Below are 24,949 nucleotides of genomic sequence, written 5' to 3' on the forward strand. Positions count from 1 at the left end.
TCTATTTTATCGTCCTTGTAAATAAAATGAATGTGCTTTTGGCTTTCATTTGCTATACGAATTGATTGTTACAGAATAACAGCTGAGAAAATGGAATTAAAATTTTTGAGAATCAGTGAATCAGCAGCACTTGTTAAGAAGTTAGTGGAGTTATTCCAGACACTCCACTGAGTTTACTTTCCACAAATCTCTAGGGTGTGTATGCAGGTATCCCTGTGAAAAGAATGAATTGTCAGCATTTTAGAAATTTATATACGTATCCTCTTTCACATCTAGGCGGTCCTGGTGAGATGGAACACATTATCTTTGAGCCCACTGGTCTTCTCTTTCCATAGGCCTTTCTGCTGAAATGTCTGGTGTTTTTCTCTTTCTATTACACGGCCTGTCCCCAGCTTCTCTTGCTCCACGCTCCCCTCCCCCATTCTCAAGTCCTCCATTTCTGACAAAAGTGATGGGTTGGATCATTTCATTCACACTTGATTGTGAAGCCATGTGGCTTAAGCTCTGCTACTCACCAGCTATGACTGTAATGTCCGATATTAATTAAATATTTATGGATACTTCCAAAGGGCCAGATTCCACCCAATACTTTTGTGCATTATCTCACTGAATCATGAGGTAGGATTTTATTATAATTTGTAGACAAACAGGTTAAAACTTGGCCAAGGATTGACTCCTGGTAACCAGTAACCATCAGCAGTGCAACTCAGTTTAGATTAGGGTAATATGAAAACTACATTCACACACTACACCATGCTGACATGGGCAGGTTTCAGACACGTTCTCTTTTGCAAACCATCACCATGCATAGGATTACAATTAGGAAAGTTTGATTTCCTTGCTGCTGAGGTAACTGGCATAAAGACTACTAAATTGGGCTCACTTCAAATGGAAGTGATGATTGTCTTGCTCCACATAACTGTTAGAATGCCCAAAGACCTGCCCTTTGGCCAAAAGCTGGAATGAGAGAAAAATTGCCTAATCCTCTGCTTTTTATTTTTAACCCAGTGATGCCACGCTTTGCTGAACAAGTAGAGGTTGCCATTGAAGCCCTGAGTGCCAACGTTCCTCAACCATTTGAGGAGAATGAGTTCATCGATGCCTCTCGCCTGGTGTATGACGGTGTTCGGGACATCAGAAAGGCTGTGCTGATGATCAGGGTATGTGAGGCCTCTGTAGCTCAGAGCTGGTCAGATCTCCTAGCAGGAAACTAAAGCGTTAACTCTTTTATTTATTATTTATTTTCTAATTACTGAGTTTAACTTGGTAAGCTGTTTGGCTCCTTATTTAGTCAGACAAGGTGAACTTTCTACTTATAAAGGGATGAATAATATCAACAAGCTCAGGTGAGCACTGAATACTCTGAAGGGCAATGCCCTGCCTACTTCTTGCATGCATTAGTTCCTCAATTTCATATAACCTGCAGGAATACCCCTGCTATTTTCCATTTGTGCCTCTTGCTAACACTCTTCCCATCAGAATTGGAAGATCATGGGCTGGAAAAAATGAAGACTACACAGCATATTAGTGTTTATAATAACAATACATACTAATAACAGTTATTATCATTATGAAACAATGAAGTGATACATAATTACATTCTCCTTGTATAAAAATAATTCAGACATTATAAATAAGGCTGGATAGCCCTACATCAAACCTCTTACTACCCACTCCACTGTCTTCCCATCTTCAGACTTCTGTTGTCAGGTAGGTGTATCTTCTAAAATATTGTCTAACTAATTAATATATATGTACAGGCCTAGAAAATAGATATTATAGTTGATTTAAACACTCATATAGTATCATTTCTAACTTCCTTTGTTCACCTACAAGGCCCATTCATATATGCCTGTCAAGCTAGCTTACCATCTAGCTTACCTCATTTTATTTAACTGGCTACATAATCCATTATTCCATTATAAGATGAATTTTTTTTCCTCCTTACCAACAGTTTAGCCTAGTCATATTCAAACATTTGTTAGCTACATAATAAAGTTTATTTCTTCAAATATACTCTATATGCAAAAGCACAATTGATGCAAGTTACATTTATGGCTATTATCATTGAAGCAGAGGTGGGGCTTCTGCAGTGCTAATCCCAAAAGCATGCTGTCCAGTAGAATGGTATCCACACTTGTAACTTAAAACATTATTTCTAGTAAACACACTACAAAAGCAAAAAGAAAAAGATGAAATTAATTAGAATTTTAAAAATACATTTTATTTAACCAAATGTATCCAAAATATCCCTTTGTGGCACTGGCCACATTTAAAGGGCTTAGAGACTACATAGCTAGTGACCACTATGTTGGACCAGGCAGCCCTAGTCTGTGTCCTCATTCTTGTCTTCATCATCAACATCCACAGTTGTCTCTGAGGCTGATCAATGAAACAACGAGGTGTTTGCTTTGAAACTTATTTTTCAAATTGTTCAAATTTTTAATTTTTTTTTGAGTGTCATTGAGTACCTAAACTAACACCCCCCACAGTCAATTAATTCCTTTTCAGTGTGTGATCCCTTAAGCATATCAAGAAGTATCTGTCATGTATTATTCTCTCTGGATAATAATATATCCCTAGTCTTTATACACATAGGGTGTTAATTCTTCTCCAAATGTCGGTGTCCTTGAAGCCATTAGGTCTAAGCATAGCCATCTTTGCCTGTGGTATCCAGTGCATAGCACAGTGCTTCTGACATGATCTGGGCAGGCTGCAGTAGAACATCACCAGATGCTCTTTTGCTCTTTGTTGATATCCATGCTTCTGAAACATCCACTAAATCCTTCACTGGAAAGCCCAATTGCCATCTTCTGATCTTTTCATCTTTAAGTCAGATTGTCTGCTTTTTAAAATGCTAAATATAAATCTGCCTTTCATAGTAATCCCATGATCAATTCAAAATGATCAGAGCACTCAGTAAATTGTATCAGATGATACAAATAATACTTAACAACACGGAATTCAGATTTGGAATTTGAAGACTGTCAGAGTGATTTATGGTTCTTTGAACCTGCGTATTTTATACCTATTAAACTCTGATTATCTTTCAATACCTAGTTCAAATGTTCTCTCCCCAATTTTCTCCTTCAACAAAAATGGCCTTATCCTATAACTACCCATAACTGTTTCTGTTTCTTCCCAAGGCTTGTCTATGTGATCTGTCAGGTGCATAGGAATTCTCTGATTATCCCCCACAAAGTGGCTTAAAAATACATAAAGGCAAATCTGGCAGACCAACATATAGTTGTTTCTCTCTCTTTTTTTTTCTTAAACAGTAGTGAATTATCTGCAAAATCACTGTGAACACCAAATTTCTGAATCTTGAATCATTGTGCCTAGGAGAAATAGTATTTATGACACAGTTTCCTTTAATGTCTATTGCTCTGTAAGGAAAAAACTCAAACTGTGTTTTTCCTCTGTTCTCATACCATAATTAACACAGAAGACTTCTGTGACCAAATGTGGGAGATGGTTCTCCCCATGACTAAGCAAGAAGTCTTCTGCAGCGGCCACCAAGTTGTTGTCCTCCAATTTGATTCCCACATCACCTACCTGGAGATAGCATCAGATCCCACAGGGTAAGGGCTCAGTCCCCAAGGCTGCTGCCCCTGCCAGATACCAGTCATAAGTCAGGGCTTCCAGAACGTCTGACAAACTGGTTTCAAGTTGGGATTTCTATGATCCCCGCTTTGGCTTAAATTAATTTGCTAGAGCAGCTCACTGAACTCAGGGAAACACTTATATTTATGAGTTTATTCAAAAGGATGTTACAAAAGATACAGGGGAAGAGATGCATAGGGCGAGGTATGGGAGAAGGAACATGGAGCTTCCACGCCTTCCCTGGCATACCACCCTCTAGGAACCTCCACATGTACAGCTATCCAGAAACTTATCCAAACCCTGTCCTTTCGGGTGTTTATGGAGGCTTCATTACATAGGCATGATTGATTAAATCACTGGCTATTGGTGATCAACTTAACCTTCAGCTCCTCTCCCTCCCTGGAAGTTAGAGGGTAGGACTGAAAAGTCTAAACCCTCTAATCATGCCTTGGTCTTTCTGGCGACCAGGTTCATCCTGAAACTACCTAGGGCCTTCCAGCTACAAGTCAACTCATTTACGTACAAAAAGTATCACTTTGGAGTTTGTTAGGATTTTAGAAGTTGTAAGCTAGGAAACAAGTTTGAAGACCAAATACACATTTCACAATGTCACAATTACCTTCTCTAGACTGTAAAATTGTGGAAAGCAAAGGCTGTCTTTTTTTTTTTTGCTTCACTATGGTGTTTTGTTTGTCACAGAGCCTAATTCTCTCTCTGTGTGTGTGTGTGTGTGTGTGTGTGTGTGTGTGTGTGTAAAAGGGACAGAGATGCCTAGAGAGATAGTAGGGTGACAGAGAAAAGAGATACAAGAATTGGAAGAGGGGGAAAGAAAGGATAGTCAGCTTTTTAGGCTCATAACAAATTAGATCATTTTTTTCCCATTATGTACTAACTTGTGAAATAAGGTAATAGACCATGAGAGTTATATTTTCAAAACATTTGGTACTAAATTCCACTGTAATCCTCAAGATACATTCCCTCTTTTGCCGTTTTTCTGCTTTGTTAGCCTTCACACGTTTATGACAACCATTCATCTGGGAGGCTGAGGCCATTTATAGCCATCATTCATTTATTCATTCATGAGCTGTAACAAACACACACACACACACACACACAATTTTAGATAAAATGCCATATCTTTGTCACATGAAGTGTCATTTCTCTATCTCGACATTTCAAGTGATTTGATTAGATGTATTTCACACCACATAAAATTTAGGAGAGAAATGTACAAATTGTTATTTTTAAAAATCCTTCTCCATTCAGCACCCAAATGGCTTCATTTTGCACTTAAATATTTCTTGGTTTTCTTTCTGAAATGTAATGATTGAGTCTACTTAAAAAATTCCTTGTATTAAGGAAGATAGACAATAAGACAAGCATAATTGTTTCCTTCCCAGAAAATTTGACCATACCTCCTTCCCTCCCAAAGGTTGCAAAGAAAATTTTTTTTCCCAAAAATAATACGGAAAAAACCCTGAAGGGTCAAATTCTTCCTCACCTTGTCTCTCGGCCATTCATACATATTTAATGGTGATGTTGATATCTGAGAGCTTCTTGATATCTGAGAGCTTCCAGCCAGTTCCAGGCAACCCTCTGAAGTAGACAAAGCTTGTTCTTATTGTACTGTATTCCAGCCTCAACTTTTAGAACCTTCCTTTTTTCTTGGAGCAATTTACCCCTCCTCCATGAAACCATTTTTTTTTTTTTTTTTGCTTCTTCCTGAGACTTGTCCATTGTGATCTGTCAGGTTCATAGGAATTTTCTGATTTTCCCCACAAAGTTTAACTTAAAAATATATACACAAATCTGGCAGACCAACATATAGTCATTTCTCATTTCTTACAGTAGGTAATTTCTGAAAATTCACTGTGAACACATTTGTGAATCCTGAATCATTGCTCCTAGGAGAAATACAGGGTTGAGTTACTATGAGCTTCTAGCCATTTGTTTTTCAACTGATCAATACTTAATCTTGTTTTATGTGAGTTTGTGTTCAAAGACACGTTCTTTAATATGTATTGTTCTTTGGGAGGCTGAGGTGGGTGGATCACCTGAGGTTGGGAATTCAAGAACAGCCTGGCCAACATGGTGAAACCCTGTCTCTACTAAAAAAATAAAATACAAAACTTAGCCAGTCATGGTGGCGCACACCTGTAATCCCAGCTACTCAGGAGGTTGAGGCAGAAGAATTGCTTGAACCTGGGAGGCAGAGGTTACGTGAGCTAGGATTATGCCACTGTTCTCCAGCCTGAGTGACAGTGAGACTCTGTCTCAAAAAAAAAAAAAAAGTATTGTTGATTCATTAGCATTGAACTTATAGCCAACTGTGCTAATTTATGAGGGAGCAAAGCTTATCTAACACACGTGTTTCTATGAAAGGTATATCACATTTCTTGCGTTTGGGAACACTAGACAACACTTCAGCACTGTATTTTGAGGCCATTTTAGGTAGATAAATCACCAAGAAAAAGCCCAAAAAAGTGATTCTAAATAGACCAGAAAAGAGCACTTGTTTCCAGTATGAGACGTTAAACAAGAAGGCAGAGTATTGTGGTGTTTGACCTTAACTGGGAGCATATACATCTTGTGACTCAAAATTTATACATCCTTGCATGTCTGGGAATAACAACAAAGATAGTTATTGATTTTGGGGATTAAAAATAAATTTTAGGGAATAGGCAAATAAACAAGTAAGGATTCCATAAATAATGAGGACCAAGTGTATATTTAAGACAAAAAAGTGAAACTTTTAGTATTGTAAATTAAGATAAATGGGTAGGGTAGAAGGTGGTAATACCTTGGTATCAGGAGATTTGTATTCAACAAAACAATAGTTGCTTCTTGTAAGAATGACCCTGAAAGACCTATAATGATATCTATAGATGAATCTTTTGCAATTGGAGCTCATTAATTTGGTTGTGTATGATACTTTCAAAAGCAGGGCAAAGAAATAATAGGCCCTGGAACAGGGTTCAGATAAAGGTCTGTAGTTTAACTTCACGTCTCCCAAAATGTGTATCAAGGTACCCTAGAGCACTGCCAGATATTATAACATTTCAAGAGTAAGACATAAACATCTCTTGAATTCTATATAAACTCTTAGATAAAGATGACAGTTTAAACATGACGTTGGTACATATCTTTTGATTCATATGCGATACTGGATTTGTGGTAATCACTGTGGTAAAAAGGAATCTCTAGAATCGATGAGTGGCCATTTAGAGTCCAACATTTGAGAAGTAGTACAATATATAACAGGTACTACTACTAACTGATTATTATAGGTTATAAAAATGGATTAGGTTGATTGGGGCAAACTCTGTGTAATTGACATAACTGTTACCACTATTTGTTGTTATTTCTTTAGCCTAGGAGCATCATGAAAAAAATTACGTGAGAGTTCTGTAAAGCAGTAAAGTTTGGAATCTAGCTCAACTGTTTTGGGATCATCAGCAGGCAAATTGCCTGTCTGTACTCCATTTGTACACAAGTGCACAGTTACGAAGCAGGAGCATAGATCCGGCACTTAGTAGGCTCCCAGGAAATATTTCTTTACTTCATTCAGCTAGGATGAAGTTTGGATTTATATAATCAATTAATGAAATAGAATTAGTTAAATAAGACAACAGTATTCTCAAAATTACAGGAGTTGTAGTCAATGTTTGTTACAGCTCAAAAATAAAAGGGTTGAAAAGACTTTATAAGCTATGCAATGAAATTTACTTATTACAGATTATCATTATCCTATTAATCAACATGGCCCCTTAATATGTCTAGTTTTATTAATTTTAAATAGTTCAGTATGATTAAAAAATTGGTAATCCTATCTTGGTTATTCATTTATTTGCTGAAAGCTTATTAGATGTCCAAATTTGTGGAGTTTAAATACAGAGATGAACAAAACAGACACAAGTCTCCACCCTCATGAGATTTCTATTTCTTTGGTAGGAGACAGAGAATAAACAAGTAAATATAATGTCAAACATTGTGCCATGAAAAACCAAAGAAGCCTAAAGGGGGTAGAGCTTCTGGTGGCCATGGATCTTATGAAAGGAGGTACCTGGGTGGCATTTGAGAAGATACTGGGAGAAGGAAGAAGAAATAAGCCCTAGCAGTATTCAGGTAGAGCATGTTTCAGGCGGAGGGATTGGCAAGTGCAAAGGTTGGAGCTAGGAACTCGACCTAAGGAACTTACTGAATGAGTTGGGAGCCATTGGAGGGTTCTGAGCAGGGGAATAGTGTGATCTGACTTAGACCTTAAAGGGACCACCATGGCTGTGCTGGTGAGAACAGAATGTATGGGGCAAGAAAAGCAAGATCAGTTAGGAGCCTCCAGAGTAACCCAGGCCAGGCCAGAGTTGCTGGTTGCCAATCACTCCTGACTAGAGGTTTCTGTTTGTGCCTTTAGATCTCTAATTCGATTTTCTAGTCTGCAGCGCATTGCAGTGGTGTAGAGCTCTGTTGGGAAATCTTACCTCACTTATCTCTCAAACTCTCCTGCCAACCTATATTCTCAGCCTTCTCCCCGTGAAGCTCTCATATACCTTTGGGCCCTTTCTTTCAATGGTTCTTATGACATTTTATGAGAAATGAGAAAATACAGAAGGATTCAGAGTCATTTCTCCTGGATTCATGTGTAAAATTTACTCAACAACTCACATGAACAGGTGAAATAACTCTGAATCCTTCAGTATTGTCTCATTTTGTTTCTCTGTAAAGGCTGTTGCAGAGGAAATTGAGCAACAGCAGCAGATGAATGGGTCCTGTTTTACAACCGACATGTGGTGTGACCCTGGTTGAGCCACATGATCTCCTTGGGCCCCTGTAATGGGCACAAGTTGATCTCATAGACTCTTAGGAGAGATTTTGGTGTCTGAATACTTGATCGTGCCATTTTACAGATAGGACCCACTTCCACAACAAAACAGAAAGAAGTGGAACCAAGAACTAGAAGTAGACTTTAAGTGGTTTCTATTTATTGAAAAAGGCTTCCCAAAGAGCACATAGACCCAACTTGCATCCTCAGTATCTATTGTCTGGTACAGTGAAGTATATAGTTTACTTATTCCTTTACCTTGTAACAACACTAATAATACAAGTGTAATCTCCCCGGGCCCATGTGCAGACCCCTTGTAATTTTCTATGTTTCCATTAATTTATGGAAGTCTTTGACCAACTAAAAAATAACAGTCAGTTTTAAAAATGAGTAATTCAAAAAGTAATGTCATGAGTAGGAGACACACTCCCATGCAATCAGCAAACTGCGCATGCACAGAACAGAACCATTTATATGGACGGCTTCAATGGGTTTGTTGCATGTTTAAGGCACGTGAAAATAGCTTAAGATCATCTATTTGCCTGGTGGTATTTGTGACGGTTAAAAGCATGGGCTCTGAAACCTTCAACTTGTTCCTCACCTCTGCCATTTGCTGGGTGTGACACTTTGGAAAATACACTCAACAATTCTGAGCCTGTTCAGACACCTATAAAATGGGGATTACATTTATTTCATTAGATTTTCGTAAGGATCAAATTCTTTAGCTGAATGCCTGTCCCATAGTGGGTGGTAAACAATGATTGCCATTATTATTGCTGCTGTTGTTATTAGGTGTTGTATTTTATTAAGCACAGTAATTATCACTGTCATTTATGAATTTAGTTAATTTTTATGGTTCCTAAAGCGTTTACCTATACATCTGAGCATAGGAGTCCTGTAGGGCAGAAAGTGCAAATAGCAATTTATAATCTCCGCTTTATGAGCAGGGAGACACAGAAGCAGCAAAACTGAGTGACTTGCCAACGACATATAGCTTGTGAGTGGCAGTTAGGCCAAAACATGCAGGTCCCTTGAGTCCTCATCCAGGTTATCTCTTCTGATTTTAACATTTTTTCTTTATTTTGGTTCTTGGGCCATTGTCACTTGAATAAAAGCTCATCATTATTAGCCTAACACTGCCAGGTTGAGTTTTTCATTGACTCATCTACTAAATGCTCAGATCACTGAAATGTTTGGACACAGTATTATAAGCATTGTCATATTCTGCTTGTTTCTGTTGAATGAGATTTTCGATTTTACTTTTTTAAGAACTAATGACAAAAAGTGCTTGTAATCTTGTCATCTCATCTGTCAGCTGATTTAACCAACTTGCTGTAATTGTTCCACAGTACACTGCAAAAGAGGGAGGAATGATCAGAGAATATTGTCTCTGTCCACAATAAAAATGCAACCAGTTATTTGAACTGAGTTCTGCCTACAGGACCCCTGCTTTAGTTAATAAAATATGAGAACAAAACCTCTTTCTTCTCTCCTTATTTTAATATTCCTTTGAAAGAAAACTGAGCATCTGTAGATGACTGAGTGAACGTTAATAAGGTTGATGGTGAGAGAGAAGGAAAAACAAGAGAGAAATGGCAAAGCTTGGAAAATTACTAGGCATAATGTGATATTGGCATGAAGGACCCCATTTTATGCCTGTCTAACTAATCTTAAGGCTTCATCAATAACCACACCTGATTAATTACACTGTAGTAGCCAAAGAAACTAGCAGAATAAAAATGTGCCGTTTTGGATGGGGAATGGGCAACTGTATCATCGGTATTACTTGCAGTCTGCTCTTTTCTTTTGAAAGACAAAGCTCTGGGATGTGGTCCTACTATATGCCAAGAGGCAGTCTGTGGAAGATCATCGCCTTTCAGGCTAATCTCACACTGATTCACCCTCTTACTTCTGTGCACCATCCGTACTACCTTTCAAATTTAACCTCGTACAATTAACAAAATATGATAGTCTAGAGTCCAGGCTTCAAGCTGCCTGATTTAGTAATCTTAGATCAAGATATAACTTCTCATGTCTCAGTTTTTCTACCTGGAAAATGGAAAAAATAATGTGCACATCATAGGAGTGTTAAGAAACCTGCATGACTTAGTGCCTGTAAAGCACTTAGAGAAAACAATGACAGACACATGGTTAGCACTTAATGCACAGTTATCTATTATTATTGCCATTGAAGATGGAAAGGTGTTTTATTCCTGGGTTAATGGATCCTTTCTTATCTTTTCTTCATGACTGACTGCATAGATTGGAAAGGCTCTTGATCTAACGCTACTCTTTTTAAGCCATTTTATAACTTCAGTTCTTCCTCAATTTGTAATGTGAATAAACTACACCAAAAACTAATAATGAGAAGTATGTTTGGAGTTAGACACACTTGGGTGCTTAGATCTAACTTCTGGTTCTTTATTAACTAATTTAGGAACATGGGACACATGGCTTAAATTCTTTGCATCTTGTATTTTTTACCTCTAAATAGAATGATTCCTAATGTCACCGCTCATCTGAGCTAATTTGATTTTGTATGTGTAAAAGTTATTTAATCCTTTATGGGTATATGGTAATCAGTGGCTTCATTTCAAAACCTGTTGAATGAATTGATTTAAAAATCCTAATAATAGGCCTGGTGCAGTGGCTCATGCCTGTAATCCCAGCACTTTGGGAAGCCAAGGTGGGTGGGTCACGAGGTCAGGAGATCAACCATCCTGGCTAACACAGTGAAACCCCATTGCTACTAAGAAATAAAAAATAAATAAAAATTAGCGAGGCGTGGTGGCATGTGCCTGTAGTCCCAGCTACTCGAGAGGCCAAGGCAGAGAATTGCTTGAACCCAGGAGGAGAAGGGTGCAGTGAGCCGAGATCGTGCCACTGAATTCCAGTATGGGAGACAAAGTGAGACTCATTCTCAAAAAAAAAAAAAAAAAAAAAAAAAACTAATGATGGGCCAGGCACAGTGACTCATTCCTGTAATCCTAGCACTTTGGGAGGCCAAGGCAGGCAGATCACTTGAGGCCAGGAGCTTGAGACCAGACTAGCCAACACGGTGAAACCTTGTCTCTAATGAAAATACAAAAATTAGCCAGGTATGGTGATGTACACCTGTAATCCCAGCTACTTGGGTGGCTGAGGCACAAGAATCGCTTGAACCTGAGAGGTTGAAGTTATAGTGAGCCGAGATCGCACTGCTGCACTGCAGCCTGGGCTACACAGTGAGACATGTCTCAAAACAGACAACAAACAACAAACCCTAAGTAATAACGACAAACATTTAAAAAATACCCACTCTGTATCTGATACTACATAGAGAATATAGTGCCTAATCTTCACAGCAATCATAGAGGTAGCTACTGTTATCAACCCCAATTTACAGAGGAAGAAGTCAAACTAAGATAAGACAGTTTATTTATGGGCACATAGGGGCTCCTATTCAGGCAGTCTTGGTTCTAGAGCCTGTGCTTATACCCTTATACCTTATGGTTTTGTGACCAAATCAGATGTTCCGTCAGGTCTTGCCTTTGGCCTAGAGATAATCAACTTTGTTTATAGAACAAAAGTGTCATTATACAAGTATAGGTGTAAATTTTGTTGTTGATGATTTTTTTCTTTCAGTTTGGATGGGTGGAAATAACATACAAATATAATTTTTCTTAAAATTAGTGTATCACTTCAAGTTAGACTTACTATACTTTTAGGAGGAAATAATATATATTTTTAAAGTAAATTCGGGCAGCTTGATTTTTCTGACTCCAGTCCAGCTACTACCCACCCACACAGCACATGTGGGTGCTATGTAGGATGGTGTAAGTTGTTTTCTGGGGGATATTTGGCCTTTGCAGTGAAGTGTGTGGTTGGAGTTGAAGATTATCAATATAAATATGCTTATTTTTCTTTTTGTCTTTAGACCCCAGAAGAACTAGAGGATGATTCTGACTTTGAGCAGGAAGATTACGACGTGCGTAGCAGGACAAGTGTTCAGACTGAGGATGACCAGCTGATTGCAGGGCAGAGTGCACGGGTGAGTGGACACCTAAGACTTTGGCTTGGCACACAGGGACCCTGTTTACTAAAATTGTTTGAGGATATTTCTAAATTCCAGAGACTTGGTACCCCAGAGATTTGTGGGTCAGAAACCTGTGCCCTCATCTGAGGTTGTTTATAACAATTCACATTTTACACAGTGAAAATAACCACCACTGCTCCTGATTCCTCCTAATAACTCCCCTCTTTTGCTATCACTAGAAACATAGCAACCACATCACAGCAAGCTTTTATGTGTATAATTGATTTTGTTGGGGTTGGGTATTACAATTAGATGATAAGCTGACAAGGAACACTGTCATATTCAAATTTTGCATTGGCACAGTCACCACTGTTCTGCCTGAATTCTCCAAGCTTGTTAACACAAGAGGCAATGACAAATGAGGAATCGGGGTACTGCTTTGTTTATAACTGGGCTGTCGCTCCATACAATAGCCTATGTTCTATTATATCTAAGACCATATCTTTTGAAATTGGTTCAAGGCCATTCGATAGAGAACTTTCTGTTTCCTCATGTTACCTGTCTACTCCCATGGTGGTATTCCTAGATCTGTCTGCCTTGTGATAGAAAAATTCATTAGAGATAAACTAGAAATATGCAAGTTTAAGGCAAGGATCAGGAAGCAACAGAGGACCACCTCTGCCTGGCGTCTGAGTACTTCATGATACTGTTCACCAATGCATTTGGTCCAAAGAGCATCCTAAATTTGGATCAATCTGATTAGCTGTATTGCTCACAGGATAGATGTATGCTATCAAGGCTGGTGGTGAGAGATGAAGTCCCTAGAGATTGCATAGGAGGGTGAAATTTTCCTCTCCTTGAAGGATCAGTTTCCAAAGAGTAAAAAGAATCAGATTATAGTATAACTGAGAGTTAGATATTCTAATTTTCTATGTTAAGTTGTATTTAAATAAAAGATAATGAATAGAAAGCAGGAGGTTGAGAAAGAGGAGGTAATTTAAACTAGAAATTGGAAAACCCCAGAAAGCCCACACTGCCTTAAGAATTATGAAAGAAAAATAATCAGAGGTTAAAATAAATAGGACTTGAAGGAGATGTTTAGTCAAGAAAGATTTTGTTTCTAAAACTCAATTTCTCTTGTATGCTTTATGCCTTGATAGTCTCACCCAACAATCAAGTGACCCATAATATAAATAAACATTAATATGAGGGATGTGAAGGTAAAAAAATATTAAAGACAAAGGCTTTCAGACAGATATGATTTTCAATTGTAAAGGGCAGCATTAGAACCATGCTCAAAGCTATATGTTGCTTAGTTTTCTGAGTTTCAGACTCATCACTTCTAAAATGTGAATAACAGGTACCTGATAGTATTCTTATGAAGATATAATTACTTAATATTTGTAAACTAATAGGCACAATAATAGACGTACAGTAAAGGCTCAGTAAAGATGACTGTGATTATTACCATCCTTTCTAAGGGAAATCCTTTCTGATCACATGATGGTGGGACAATACAAAAGTAGGCATAGAGCCCTCTACTTTAAAAATTCCTTGCAGACTCTATTTAATCACCCCTAAAATGTTGAAAATTGGAACGGTCAGTAACTGGAAAATCTTTTGACTCTGTGTTGGCAAAACGTCAGACTAATTAAACATACAATTTGTCTTCAGAATTAAGTAAAACCAGCATTTTTATGTCACTGACAAAGGGTAAGTTTGAGTAATTCATTCAAGCATGAAGCAATTCAAAGTCAATTTGATTGATTAACTGCAACTCAGTATACATACAGCCTAGTATCCACTGACTAATGTTCTTAAAAACCCAGACAGGTTGTACAACTCATCTTGCTTTGAAATCACCATCTTGTCAAAATGGCATGATTAGTCCCATCTATACTAGGAAGAATAGAGTCCCAGTATACTTCTGTTTCATTGGGAACAGAATTCTAGTCTTATTTACATTAGCCATCAAGTCAATGATGATGGGTGGAAATACAATTCAGAGGCTTCTGTCTTTATCTTCTATTATTTCTCCACACTATTGTCTTTACTGAGAGTTTTTTTCCAGCATAAATTATAGACAGGGTCTAAGATAGTAAGAACAGCACTCCTATAATTCAGCACTTGCTAATTTGTCTTTGAGGTCCATCATGTGGTCTGTATGATTAACTTGCAGCAGACAGCATTACTTATTGAGTCAGCCTATTTTAGCCTGTAATTATATGATGACAAATCAGAGACATGGAATTATGGCTGTTAAGTTGGAAATAAGAGGGTGCATTGAATTGCTGAAATGATAGATGGTCAGACTTTTGACCAGCAAAGTGTGCTAAGTTGATCTAAATTGTGAAGGAGGCGAACTTTGTCTTTGACGGAGGCATTTGCTCTTCCCTGCAGCCAGTCCTTAATGTTAATGATACTACTTTGTGTTCTCGTTTAGAGAAAGTCTCCCTTTCTGAAAATGGTAAATCAATGTAAAAGGAGGTGTAAGTGGGAGATAAGCTTTTAGTAACCCTATCCAACATTGCTATCAAATTCTGGAATTAGAGTATTTAAAAAATTTTCCTTTATATGCCCACGTCTGCTGCTTGCCTACAACATTCTGAGGGAGAAGAGAGTTGGGTGGGGGCGGGGGTATGAATGGGAATCAATATGGAAGGCGGTGATCTGATAAAATATGGAGGTGATCTTACCCTTTGATTCTAGACATGATATATTATAAACTGTTTCTCCACAGGTTGACACAGTTAAAATAGGTTAGTGACACTTGCTGGGCACTTAACCTTGGTGATACAATATATTATTTGGAATCACACAGACCCAATTTTAAATATGGACTTAGCGAAGCTGTGTGACTTTGGGGCAACTTTCTTAACCTCTCCACGTTTCATCTCCTCCTATGCTACCTCATAAGGTCATTGGGAGAATTCCATGATAAAATGTATCACATGATTTATCATATAAATATGTAATAATTAAGTTGGTGGTAATGGCGATGATGCTTATGGCTTGAGCTAATCATTCCTTAGAGGGCTGACTAATTTCACCTGAAAGAGTTGGATAATTCAGGCAATCATGAGAGGTTTTACTTGAGTTAATGGGACAATTACCCAATTTTCCAATTCACTTCACAGCTAGAGACTGGTAAGAATCAAAGGACCCACTCCTTAACTACTTATATTTATTACCCTGCTTTAAAGTCAAGTGAGTAAAAACAGGCACATTGAGTTTTTGCACCTTTAATTGTTATTTATAAACATTCTTGTGCTTGAAACTTAATGTTAGCCTCTTGCTCTCTGCTTAAGAAATGAACACTTGTCAGTTAGGGGACCCAGAGACTTGAAAGATTATTTTTTCTCCTGGAAATTGGAAAAATATCAAAAAAGCTCCTTGAGATTTAAGTTGAAGAAAGGATTCAGTGCTATTTGAATGGTTGTTGGCTTGTATCAGTGATTTTTGCTTTTATCTTAATAGGTAGGGTTTATAACAATCACCAAAAAATAGTTATTCATTCAGAGCAAAGGCTGGGAGAAACTCTGGGGTAGGGGGAAGAAATCCTTTTGGACTAAAATCTCTGATACCACTAATTTGGGACCCCACATCAGGCAGATAAAGAATTTGGAGAGCTGTGCTTGGCTACTGTGAAAAGAAGCAGAAATTATCAAACTGTCCCAGATAATCATATCATATAAACAGAAAATCTGATCTGTTCCCTTTCCTCTTGGTCATGAAAATAATTTTTCTCATGTTCCCTCAGTTTGAGAGAAAGACCATTTTCATGTTATGTATTTTGTATTGGTTTGATTTCAATGTAGCTGGCTTCTATTTTTTTCTAGCTAGAATGGCTTTCATGTGTTAACATTTCAAACTGCTGAGTTACATTGATAAGACCTAATTAAAACTCATGTGTTGAATTCTAATTGGATTAACTTGCAAATTTCACAGTTTGTGATCTACTGTTTATAGATAACCTTTTTTAAAATTCCAGTTTCAGAAAAGGTCAATTATGAATTTTTAAAAGCAAGACCATTTTAAGAATATTTAGGAAGAGACTTCAGCTCATTGATAGCTACATAAGCAGAGGCAAATGGAAGGATGCTTTCACCCAAGTCATTCACCATTAAGTGTGTTATTCAGGTCAAGCACCCCTAGAGCCAAAATAATATCTTCCTTTGCAAACTTGCATTGGAGGGGACAGTTTTTCTTCAGAATTTTGTCCTTAGAATGTGTGTGTCCGTTCTGGCAACTTCTCTTGAATTATGTTAATACAGTGAGTGGAAAAATGTTTAAGCAGTCAGTCAAAAGATGTTTATTAAGCTTTCACTCTTGGTGAGATATGGCTGCCTAAACCCTAGGGAAGTACATAGTGAAGTTAGAGGTAGGGCATTAATAGGAATTAGAGAGCAGAGCAAAGCAGTTAATATTCAAGTGCTAAATTGTGTAATGGAGACCTAAGTGCTATCGTTGACAGAGAAGTATACCCTCTTCAGTGCACAAATTAACCTTGTGTAGGGACGCATTGCTTTCCATCTGGGGATTGAACATAGAGTCTAGAAGTCTGCTGACAGTTTTACGGATACTTTTATAGAGAAGCACCTAGCAAATACTTTAAATGATGCTGGTTTAGGACCCGTGAGGTCTAAGTAAAGCATGATTTGCTCTTATGTATGAGGAGGACAATAAACCAAAAACAGCAATAGGTCATCAGAAAGAGATAGTTAAAGAAAAACTGCATATTTAATTTCTGGAAATCAAACGTATCTCAAATACAATGGATTAGTTGTCTTGCTATGAACACAACATTGCAAATGTGAGGTTATAATAAACTCATATATCAAGTACCTTTTTAAATACAGTTTTTAAAGTTACTTTAACAATAGCTTTCAAGATAAAATATTTTAAATATCTTAACTATAGTATTCTTACAAGTCTGGATTTTAAAATATGGATTAAAATTTATACATACACGTGCATATCCAAAAATATGTACACATGCAATTTAAAGCCACATACATGCATACGTGGGAGTTAGTAGATGTGGCTATTAGTAAGAAGCATCTGTGCAGCCACTGGCTCAAGGATACCTTTAGGCAAATCAGACACCATAGTCAACTCCTGCCTATGGCATCCACCAGGATGCACGGCCTGGCAAACAGTGCTAGTGATTTCAGTGACCTTGCCCCACTTGGTTGAGTACCCTTGGACAGTGAGTAAGTTGCATGGCTTTGCACAGCTGATGATCCAGTTGTGCGCAATGGTTAAGAATGATCTTAGCTTGCCTGGGTTTGAATCCTATTCCTACAGCCTATTCCTTGTGTAATATTAGGAATTTTATGAATTTCTCTGGGCCTAGATATTATCATTATTAAAATGGGGATAATAAATAAGTAGATTGTTATTTGACATCCATAAGCCTCAACAAAATACCCAGTTTGTGTGTGTATACATAAAGAATCATAACAAACTTCTGTTTGTAGATAGTTGCATAGATGCTGAGCCCATCCCTTTCCCTATGGCAACTAAGAAATGAGCCAGAGCGATAGTTGGAAAGGAAAACTAATGGCAGAAATGATAATGTAATGTTAATGATAATTCTATACATACGTACTTTCATTTTTTTGACAAAACACTTACTTAATTTGCTGCCCACCATCAAAAAGTGATGGTGGGGAGAAAGTTAAATAATAAATATGCGTTTTGTCAAAATAATTGACAAATTATTATTTACTATGCACGTATTCTATCTGAAGAGATCAATGGTATGATCCATTTAACAGTAAAGTCTTAACCCATGTCAGTTACAGGGTCTTTGTTGAACGCAGTTTGTCTGAGCTCACATAGTCTGATACCTCTATTAGACCTTAGTTCTAGTCACTCACATTGAGAGAAGATTTACAATTTATGAAGCAGTTTTCTTGTGTTATTTCACTTGCTCATTGCAGAAACTGTTGTCCCCCAAGTCGTACTCTCTTGGTCTGTATTCTGGAAAATGGGTGTATCCCAGAAGCAGGAAGTACCTATTTACATGCTCCTGATTGTGAAGCGGGTTGCTCACGGTTTTGGGAGGATGTAGTAAGGTGATGTCAGACATTTCATTCAGGGCTTGCTATGTAAATGATGTTTAACAAATATAGTTCTCACTATTCCTGAGAGTTATGTTCTATCAAGTCATCATGAACATTTAATTAGCAAATATTTAATCACTGCTTCTAGGGGAAATACAGCATTAGCTTCCTCAGAACTGCCAGTCAAGACATTTTCTTCAACTGATCAATATATAATTATGTTTAATGGGTGTTTCTGTTTAGATACTTTACTTTATATACTTTAATTCATTAACACTGAACTCATGGCCAATAGCTCTGTAACTCATGTCTGATTGAAGCTTGGCTAACACATGTATTTTCTCCATGAGGCACATGTCAGCCTTCTCATGCTCAGGGACAGTAGACGCCCTTGAGCACTACGCTTGGAGCCATATTAAATAGCAGTTACTAACACAAAGCACAGGCCGGACGTGGTGGCTCACGCCTGTAATCCCAGCACTTTGGGAGTCTGAGGCAGGTGGGTCATGAGGTCAAGAGATCGAGACCATCTTGACCAACATGGTGAAACCCCGTCTCTACTAAAAATACAAAAATTAGCTGGGCATAGTGGCATGTGCCTGCAGTTCCAGCTACTAGGGAGGCTGAGGCAGGAGAACTGCTTGAACCCAGGAGGCGGAGGTTGCAGTGAGCTGAGATTGCGCCACTGCACTCCACTTTGGCAAGACTCTGTCTCAAAAAAAACCACAACAACAAAAACCAAGAAAAAAGCACAAAAATGTGAAAAAAAAAATGTAGCACTAAATAGACCATGAAAAGTACACTTGTTTACTGTACCAGAGCTGAAAAAGGAAGGCAGAGCATTGCCTTGTTCAACCTCATTTGGGAATATGCATATCAGGCAACTCAAATTTTTTGCTGCTCTGCCCACATTTGCAAATGACCATGAAAATGCTACAAGCCGTGATTTGGGGGTTACAAATATATTTTAGAGAATAGGCAGAATTGCAAATGAAGAGTCCATGAACAAGGAGAAGACTGCAGTTCTCCCTTTTCTACATTTTCTTACCTAGCCGTTATTGAAAATCAACCCATGCTTCCTAATTTTATACTTTATCCCATTATAACTTTTCTGCCTACATACTCAAAGGCTTTACGAGGAGCCACAGGCATGCCACCACCCTAAAGGAGATGGGGGAGGGCTAGGAGTAGGCACGCCATCCCCACAATGCCATGGGTAGGGGATTTTTGTTTGGCATCTCTCTGTAGACACCTTCATTAACACTCATAGAAAGTCTCCCCCATCCTCCCCCATTTGGATGCTCAGATAGTGTTTAAAATTCCTCTCCTTTCCAGCGACAGAAGGCCGTTTTTCTTTTTTCCCTTCTCAGAACAGATTTCACTGTTGAAAGAGGTGCATTCTTTCATCTGGTAAAAGTTTCCTGAGACCAAATATAAAAATTGTCAAGAATAGCTTCTTTTGAACAAACATATGCCATCAAAGCGGCAGAGAAGTTCTGTTATTGTCAGTGCGCACGTAGCTTTGGATATCTCTGTATTTTTCATATATGGGAGTGGGACGGGGACTTGGGGGAGGCTTATCAGCCTGTGCTTGTGGCCTCCCTGGAATGGAAAAAGACGTGCTTTGTGGAATGGCAGGGTAGCTCATAAGCCTTTGCAGGGTCTGGTTTTGCCATCCGCTGAAGGCAGAGTCAACATACGGTCTGTACTTCCTTTGTCACCGTCACTCACGCTTTTTCTGTAACCCACGCAGGCCATCATGGCGCAACTACCGCAAGAGGAGAAGGCAAAAATAGCTGAGCAGGTGGAGATATTCCATCAAGAGAAAAGCAAGCTGGATGCAGAAGTGGCCAAATGGGACGACAGCGGCAATGATATCATTGTACTGGCCAAGCAGATGTGTATGATCATGATGGAAATGACAGACTTCACAAGGTGAGGCCCAGAGCCAGGGAGATGAAGATAGATTTTTTTCATTAAGCCCGGAAGTGTAGCAGTATGTATTAGCATGTGAAGCCTGCTGAAAAATTAAAATACATCAACGTAAGGTGGTGGTATTATAAATTTACATGTATAAGTCAAAATGATCTGGACTTAATTCCTAGCAGATAGGTAGGTCTTTTTGGTCAAGGAGAATATATTCAATGTTGTAGTTATTGTTGTTGTAATTATATACCCTAAGGAAGACATAAATCAAATTTATGGGTGACTTATCTTTGGTCTGTGCTATATTGCAATATGCTTAAATATTATTCTGAAGATAAAGTGAGTGATTCATTAATATCCCTATGGAAAATTATGTACCTGTGTGTGTGCACATGTATACTATAGTATGTTGTAATACTAGTTTGTGATCTAACAACATTAATTTAAGCTCACGTTTTATTGTTATATATTGAGAATCAGGTACCACAATCTAAGATTCCATTGTTTTTACAGAGAAATTAAAGTTGTATAAGATTTATTTCTTTTAGCTCTGAGCTAGTGCTTTTGACAAATCAAGTGACCAGTCAGAATTTTTGTCAGGAGCCTTTTCTTCACCAAGGGTTAGTGCTGTTCCTACCACTGCATTTTGGTTTCTTCTTTAAAAGAAGGTGATATGTTTACCCTTTGAACACAAAGGGCAAACCAAGGGAGAGCAAAATTCAGTAAGAACCTCCCTGACTCTTGAATCAGAATATCAGGTGATTTGGGGGCAAGTCTCTTACTCTCTGTTTATTTGCGAAATGGTGAAATCATACTTGTCTTATCAACTTCAGAAGAGAGTTTTAAAATCCAAAGAGATAATGCAGGTATAAATTATGCTGCCATACAAACATAAGCTATCATTTTACTGTAGTTTTTTTCTGGAAAACACGCACATTTGCAAATGTTTTAATGATTTAACATGGTATTTGTTATGTAAGATATATGAGAATGTCAAGACGTCATCTGATGGGTGACAATTTTTTTTTAAATGGTTGTTGAATGCTTCTAATAAGAAAAGCCTCAAATTGATTGTAAGTTATAATTTAATATGGAACATCTCTGCGTCATCCCCTTTGCCTCTGGCCAATATATACTAATGACATTGGTTGGCCCTTTTTCCAAATATTTTAAAACTGTTTTTTACTTCAGTGGAATGACTTTACTGTTATGGAGGAGACATTTGAGACTTTTAAATGTCATTGTACTCATTAGAAGTTCAAATTTGTATATTTGGTTAGTCTTTGTGGACTTTACACATTTATTTCACAAAACGTAACAGCAGGAAAAAATTTTGAGCCATTATTTCAGCCTGAAATTTCCAAATCAGACTATTATGGCAGCCTCAGTCGTTGTTTCTCAAGGCCTGTGATGACTTAATTTGCTTGCTTTCAACATTTTATTAGTACTTTATCTGATGGTTATTATACAATCCATTAATAGTATCACTTGAACAAACAATCTCATTACAGTGAGTAATGAATCTGGTCTTGTTACTAGTTTTGATCAGGAGCACATTTTATAATTATCTAGATTATGTAACTGTAGTCAAGGCACAGTTATAAAAGATATATTTGAAGGGTCTTGTTACGTGATATTAAATAAGACACATGTCTGTTAGTCAAAGTATAGTTTTAAAAGTGAGAAGAAGGTGTCTTTAATTTCCTAGGGATTTCATATCATTATTTTAGGCTGATTTGAATAATGCAATGTCTAGGGAGCTACTAGTTACAACTTTTCCCACTGCATGATGAGTAGTTTTGTGCCCTTTTGTTAGAGCACAGGGAGGAGTATAGTAATTAATGACTAGAGAACCAGAGTAGACTGAGTTTGAAATGCAACACAGGAAGTTGAGGCTTCATTGCTGCCTCCGTCTGCACAGCCTGTTTTTTTAGGAAACAGACAGCTGACCAGTGCCTTTCTTTGTGGCCTCTCACCTAAGTTCACTACATTTAACCTTATACTTTGTTATTATTGCCCTTCCACTTGCATATTCCACTTCAAGGAGGAATGATTTTAACTCCGTAACTCTAAACATTCTTAAGTACCATTTTCTCTTATTTAAAGGAATGGATATAGCTGATTAGGAATTGAAACTTGGCTACTCTCCCTAATATATCTGTTTAAAGGGCATGTGGGTACACAAAATACTCTGGCATTTATTATCTTGTTTTATTCTTATCACTAACTAATTCATTAATTTGTTTCGGTAATCTCAATGCTATTCACTCCGTTATTAAAATTGAAGGGGTTCTGCCTCATTGTATGTGTAATAACTTCTTCGTGGAAGATAAAACTGATTATGCCTCATGTCTTTTTCCCACTCAGTTCTTGACTTCCGTCTCATGGACAGTGGCAGAAGCACCATCATGCACAGAGTGAATTCATGCTTTTCATATCATTTTTCAGAAAGAAAAGCATGTTGCTAGTCTTGTGTCCCAATAACGAAAGGTGTGCAGACAGCGACAGCTCAGGTTTAATTGTGTGGCAGAGAGCAAAGCTGTTTGTTTATAGAATCAATCTTAAGTTCTAATCTTCAACAGTTTCCAGACTAAGAAAAAAAAAAACTTTCAGGGTATAATTGACTGTAAAATACTAAGCACTAGACTCAAAAATCATATAATGATTCTGTATTTCCCCAACTTTATTTCCTGCGTTAGTTCACATGCTCAGTACCTCAGCTTAGGGAGCACTCACCTGGTCTTTCAATTTCAATTCTTTACTCATCCAGGCCACAGCTGGCCAGTGAAGGGCAGCCATCCAGCTTCCTTTGCACAAAAGCTTTTGTTAGTTCCTGTTTTCACAGAATAAAAATCCTGTGTTTGCTCTTGGAGACCCACCTTTCTTGACCTATAGGCATCTGTCATAATTTTGTACTTATTTAACATCTGACCTTACAACCTATTCCACCTTTTCCACAAGTACCTGGCATAGTTCAACTTGTGATAATGTAGTTCCACCTGAGTTCGCAGAATTCCCCAGATTCACTCAACTGCTATACTGTGCTGTCCTCATGCTGCTTCAGCTGATGAGTAAAATTTCCCAAGCATTTTGGCCATCGTATATCTCCTTTGAAGAAATGTCTTTCCAAGTCTTTGCCCATTTTTTAGTTGGGTTGTTGGTTTGCTTTTTTGATGTTGAGTTGTAGGAGTCCTTGGTATATTCTGGATATTAATTCCTTATTGTCTATTAATTACTATTTTATATTATTGGTTTCTTTTTCACTATTTGTTGATAGCGTTCTTTGACACCCAAAAGTTTTTAGCCTTGAAGTTGAACATCTATTTTTTTTTTGTTGCTTGTACTTTTAGTGTTATATCCAAGAAATTATTATCAAATCCAATATCATGAAGTTTTCTCCTGTGTTTTCTTCTTTGGGTTTTATACTTTAGTTCTTATGTTTAGCTCTTTCATCTGTTTTTAGTTAATTTTTAAATGAGGTATAATATGAGGACTGCTGCTGCTTTTGCATGTAGATAATCCAGTTTTCCCAGCACCATTTATTGAATTGAAAACACTGCCCTTTTCTAGGACCTAAATATTAGCAAAAATCTTAGTATCTTTATAGAAATTCATTTGACCTTATATGTAAGGGACTATTTCTGAATTCCACTCTATTCCATTGGTCTCCATGTCTGTCTTTATACCAGTACTACACTATTTTTATTACTGTAAGTTTTAAAATCAGAAAGTATGAGACCTCCATTTTTTGTTATTTTCAAGACTGCTTTGGCTATTTGGGTTGTCTTGAGATTCCATGTAATTTTTAGTATGGAATTTTTAATTTCTGCCAAAAATGCCTTTGAGTTTTGACAGGGATTATAGTGAATCTGTAGATCTCTTTGGGTAATATTGACTTCTTAATATTAAGTCTTCCAAACCACATTTATTGAATTACTTTCCACTTATTTTTCTAATTTCAACAGTAGTTTGTAGTTTTCAGCATACAAGTCTTCTTCCTCCTTGGTTAAGCTTATTCCTAAACATTCTATTTTTTTGATACTATTGTAAATGGAGTTATCTTCTTCATTTTCTTTCAGGATTGTTTATTACTAGTGTCTAGAAACATTTTGCTGCAGTTTACCTGAATTCAGTTACTAGTTTTATCAGTTTTTTTTTTTTTTTTTAAGAATCTCAAGCATTTTCTACATGTAAGATCAAGTCACCTGTTAACAGAGATAATTTTGCTTCTTTCTTTCCAATTTGAATGTTTGGTTTTTTAACTTGCCTGATTGGACTGGCTTGAACTTGTAGTACTATGTTAAATAAGAGTGGCAAGAGCAGGCATCCTTGCCTTAATCCTGGTCTTAGAGGTAAAGATTTTGTCATTCACCATTGAGTATAAAAAGTTAGCTGTGGGTTTTAAAACTGTCATTAAGATGAAATAAAATTGAAACATTGACAGTTGCTTTTAAAGTTAAAAATGTGTGGTGTTGTTTCTGAGGTCTCTGTTCTGTTCCATTGGTCTATATGTGTGTT

General features: G+C 37.4%; 1 protein-coding gene across 7 annotated transcripts in view; it reads left to right on the plus strand.

Annotated features, from left to right (window-relative positions):
- Positions 1–24,949, plus strand: part of CTNNA2 (catenin alpha 2) — a 1,152,426-nt gene that overhangs the window by 1,074,755 nt on the left and 52,722 nt on the right. For all 7 annotated transcript variants that reach the window (XM_021670969.2, XM_021670970.2, XM_021670971.2 and 4 more), the window contains 3 exons: positions 1,009–1,160; positions 12,339–12,452; positions 20,259–20,440. In XM_021670969.2, coding sequence (XP_021526644.1) covers positions 1,009–1,160; positions 12,339–12,452; positions 20,259–20,440 — 448 coding nt within the window. The remainder of the gene's footprint in view (positions 1–1,008; positions 1,161–12,338; positions 12,453–20,258; positions 20,441–24,949) is intronic.

The sequence above is a fragment of the Aotus nancymaae genome, unplaced genomic scaffold (assembly GCF_030222135.1).
Source record: "Aotus nancymaae isolate 86718 unplaced genomic scaffold, 86718_ANA_hifiasm-v0.15.2.pri h1tg000017l, whole genome shotgun sequence".
NCBI classification, from domain to species: Eukaryota; Metazoa; Chordata; class Mammalia; order Primates; family Aotidae; genus Aotus; species Aotus nancymaae.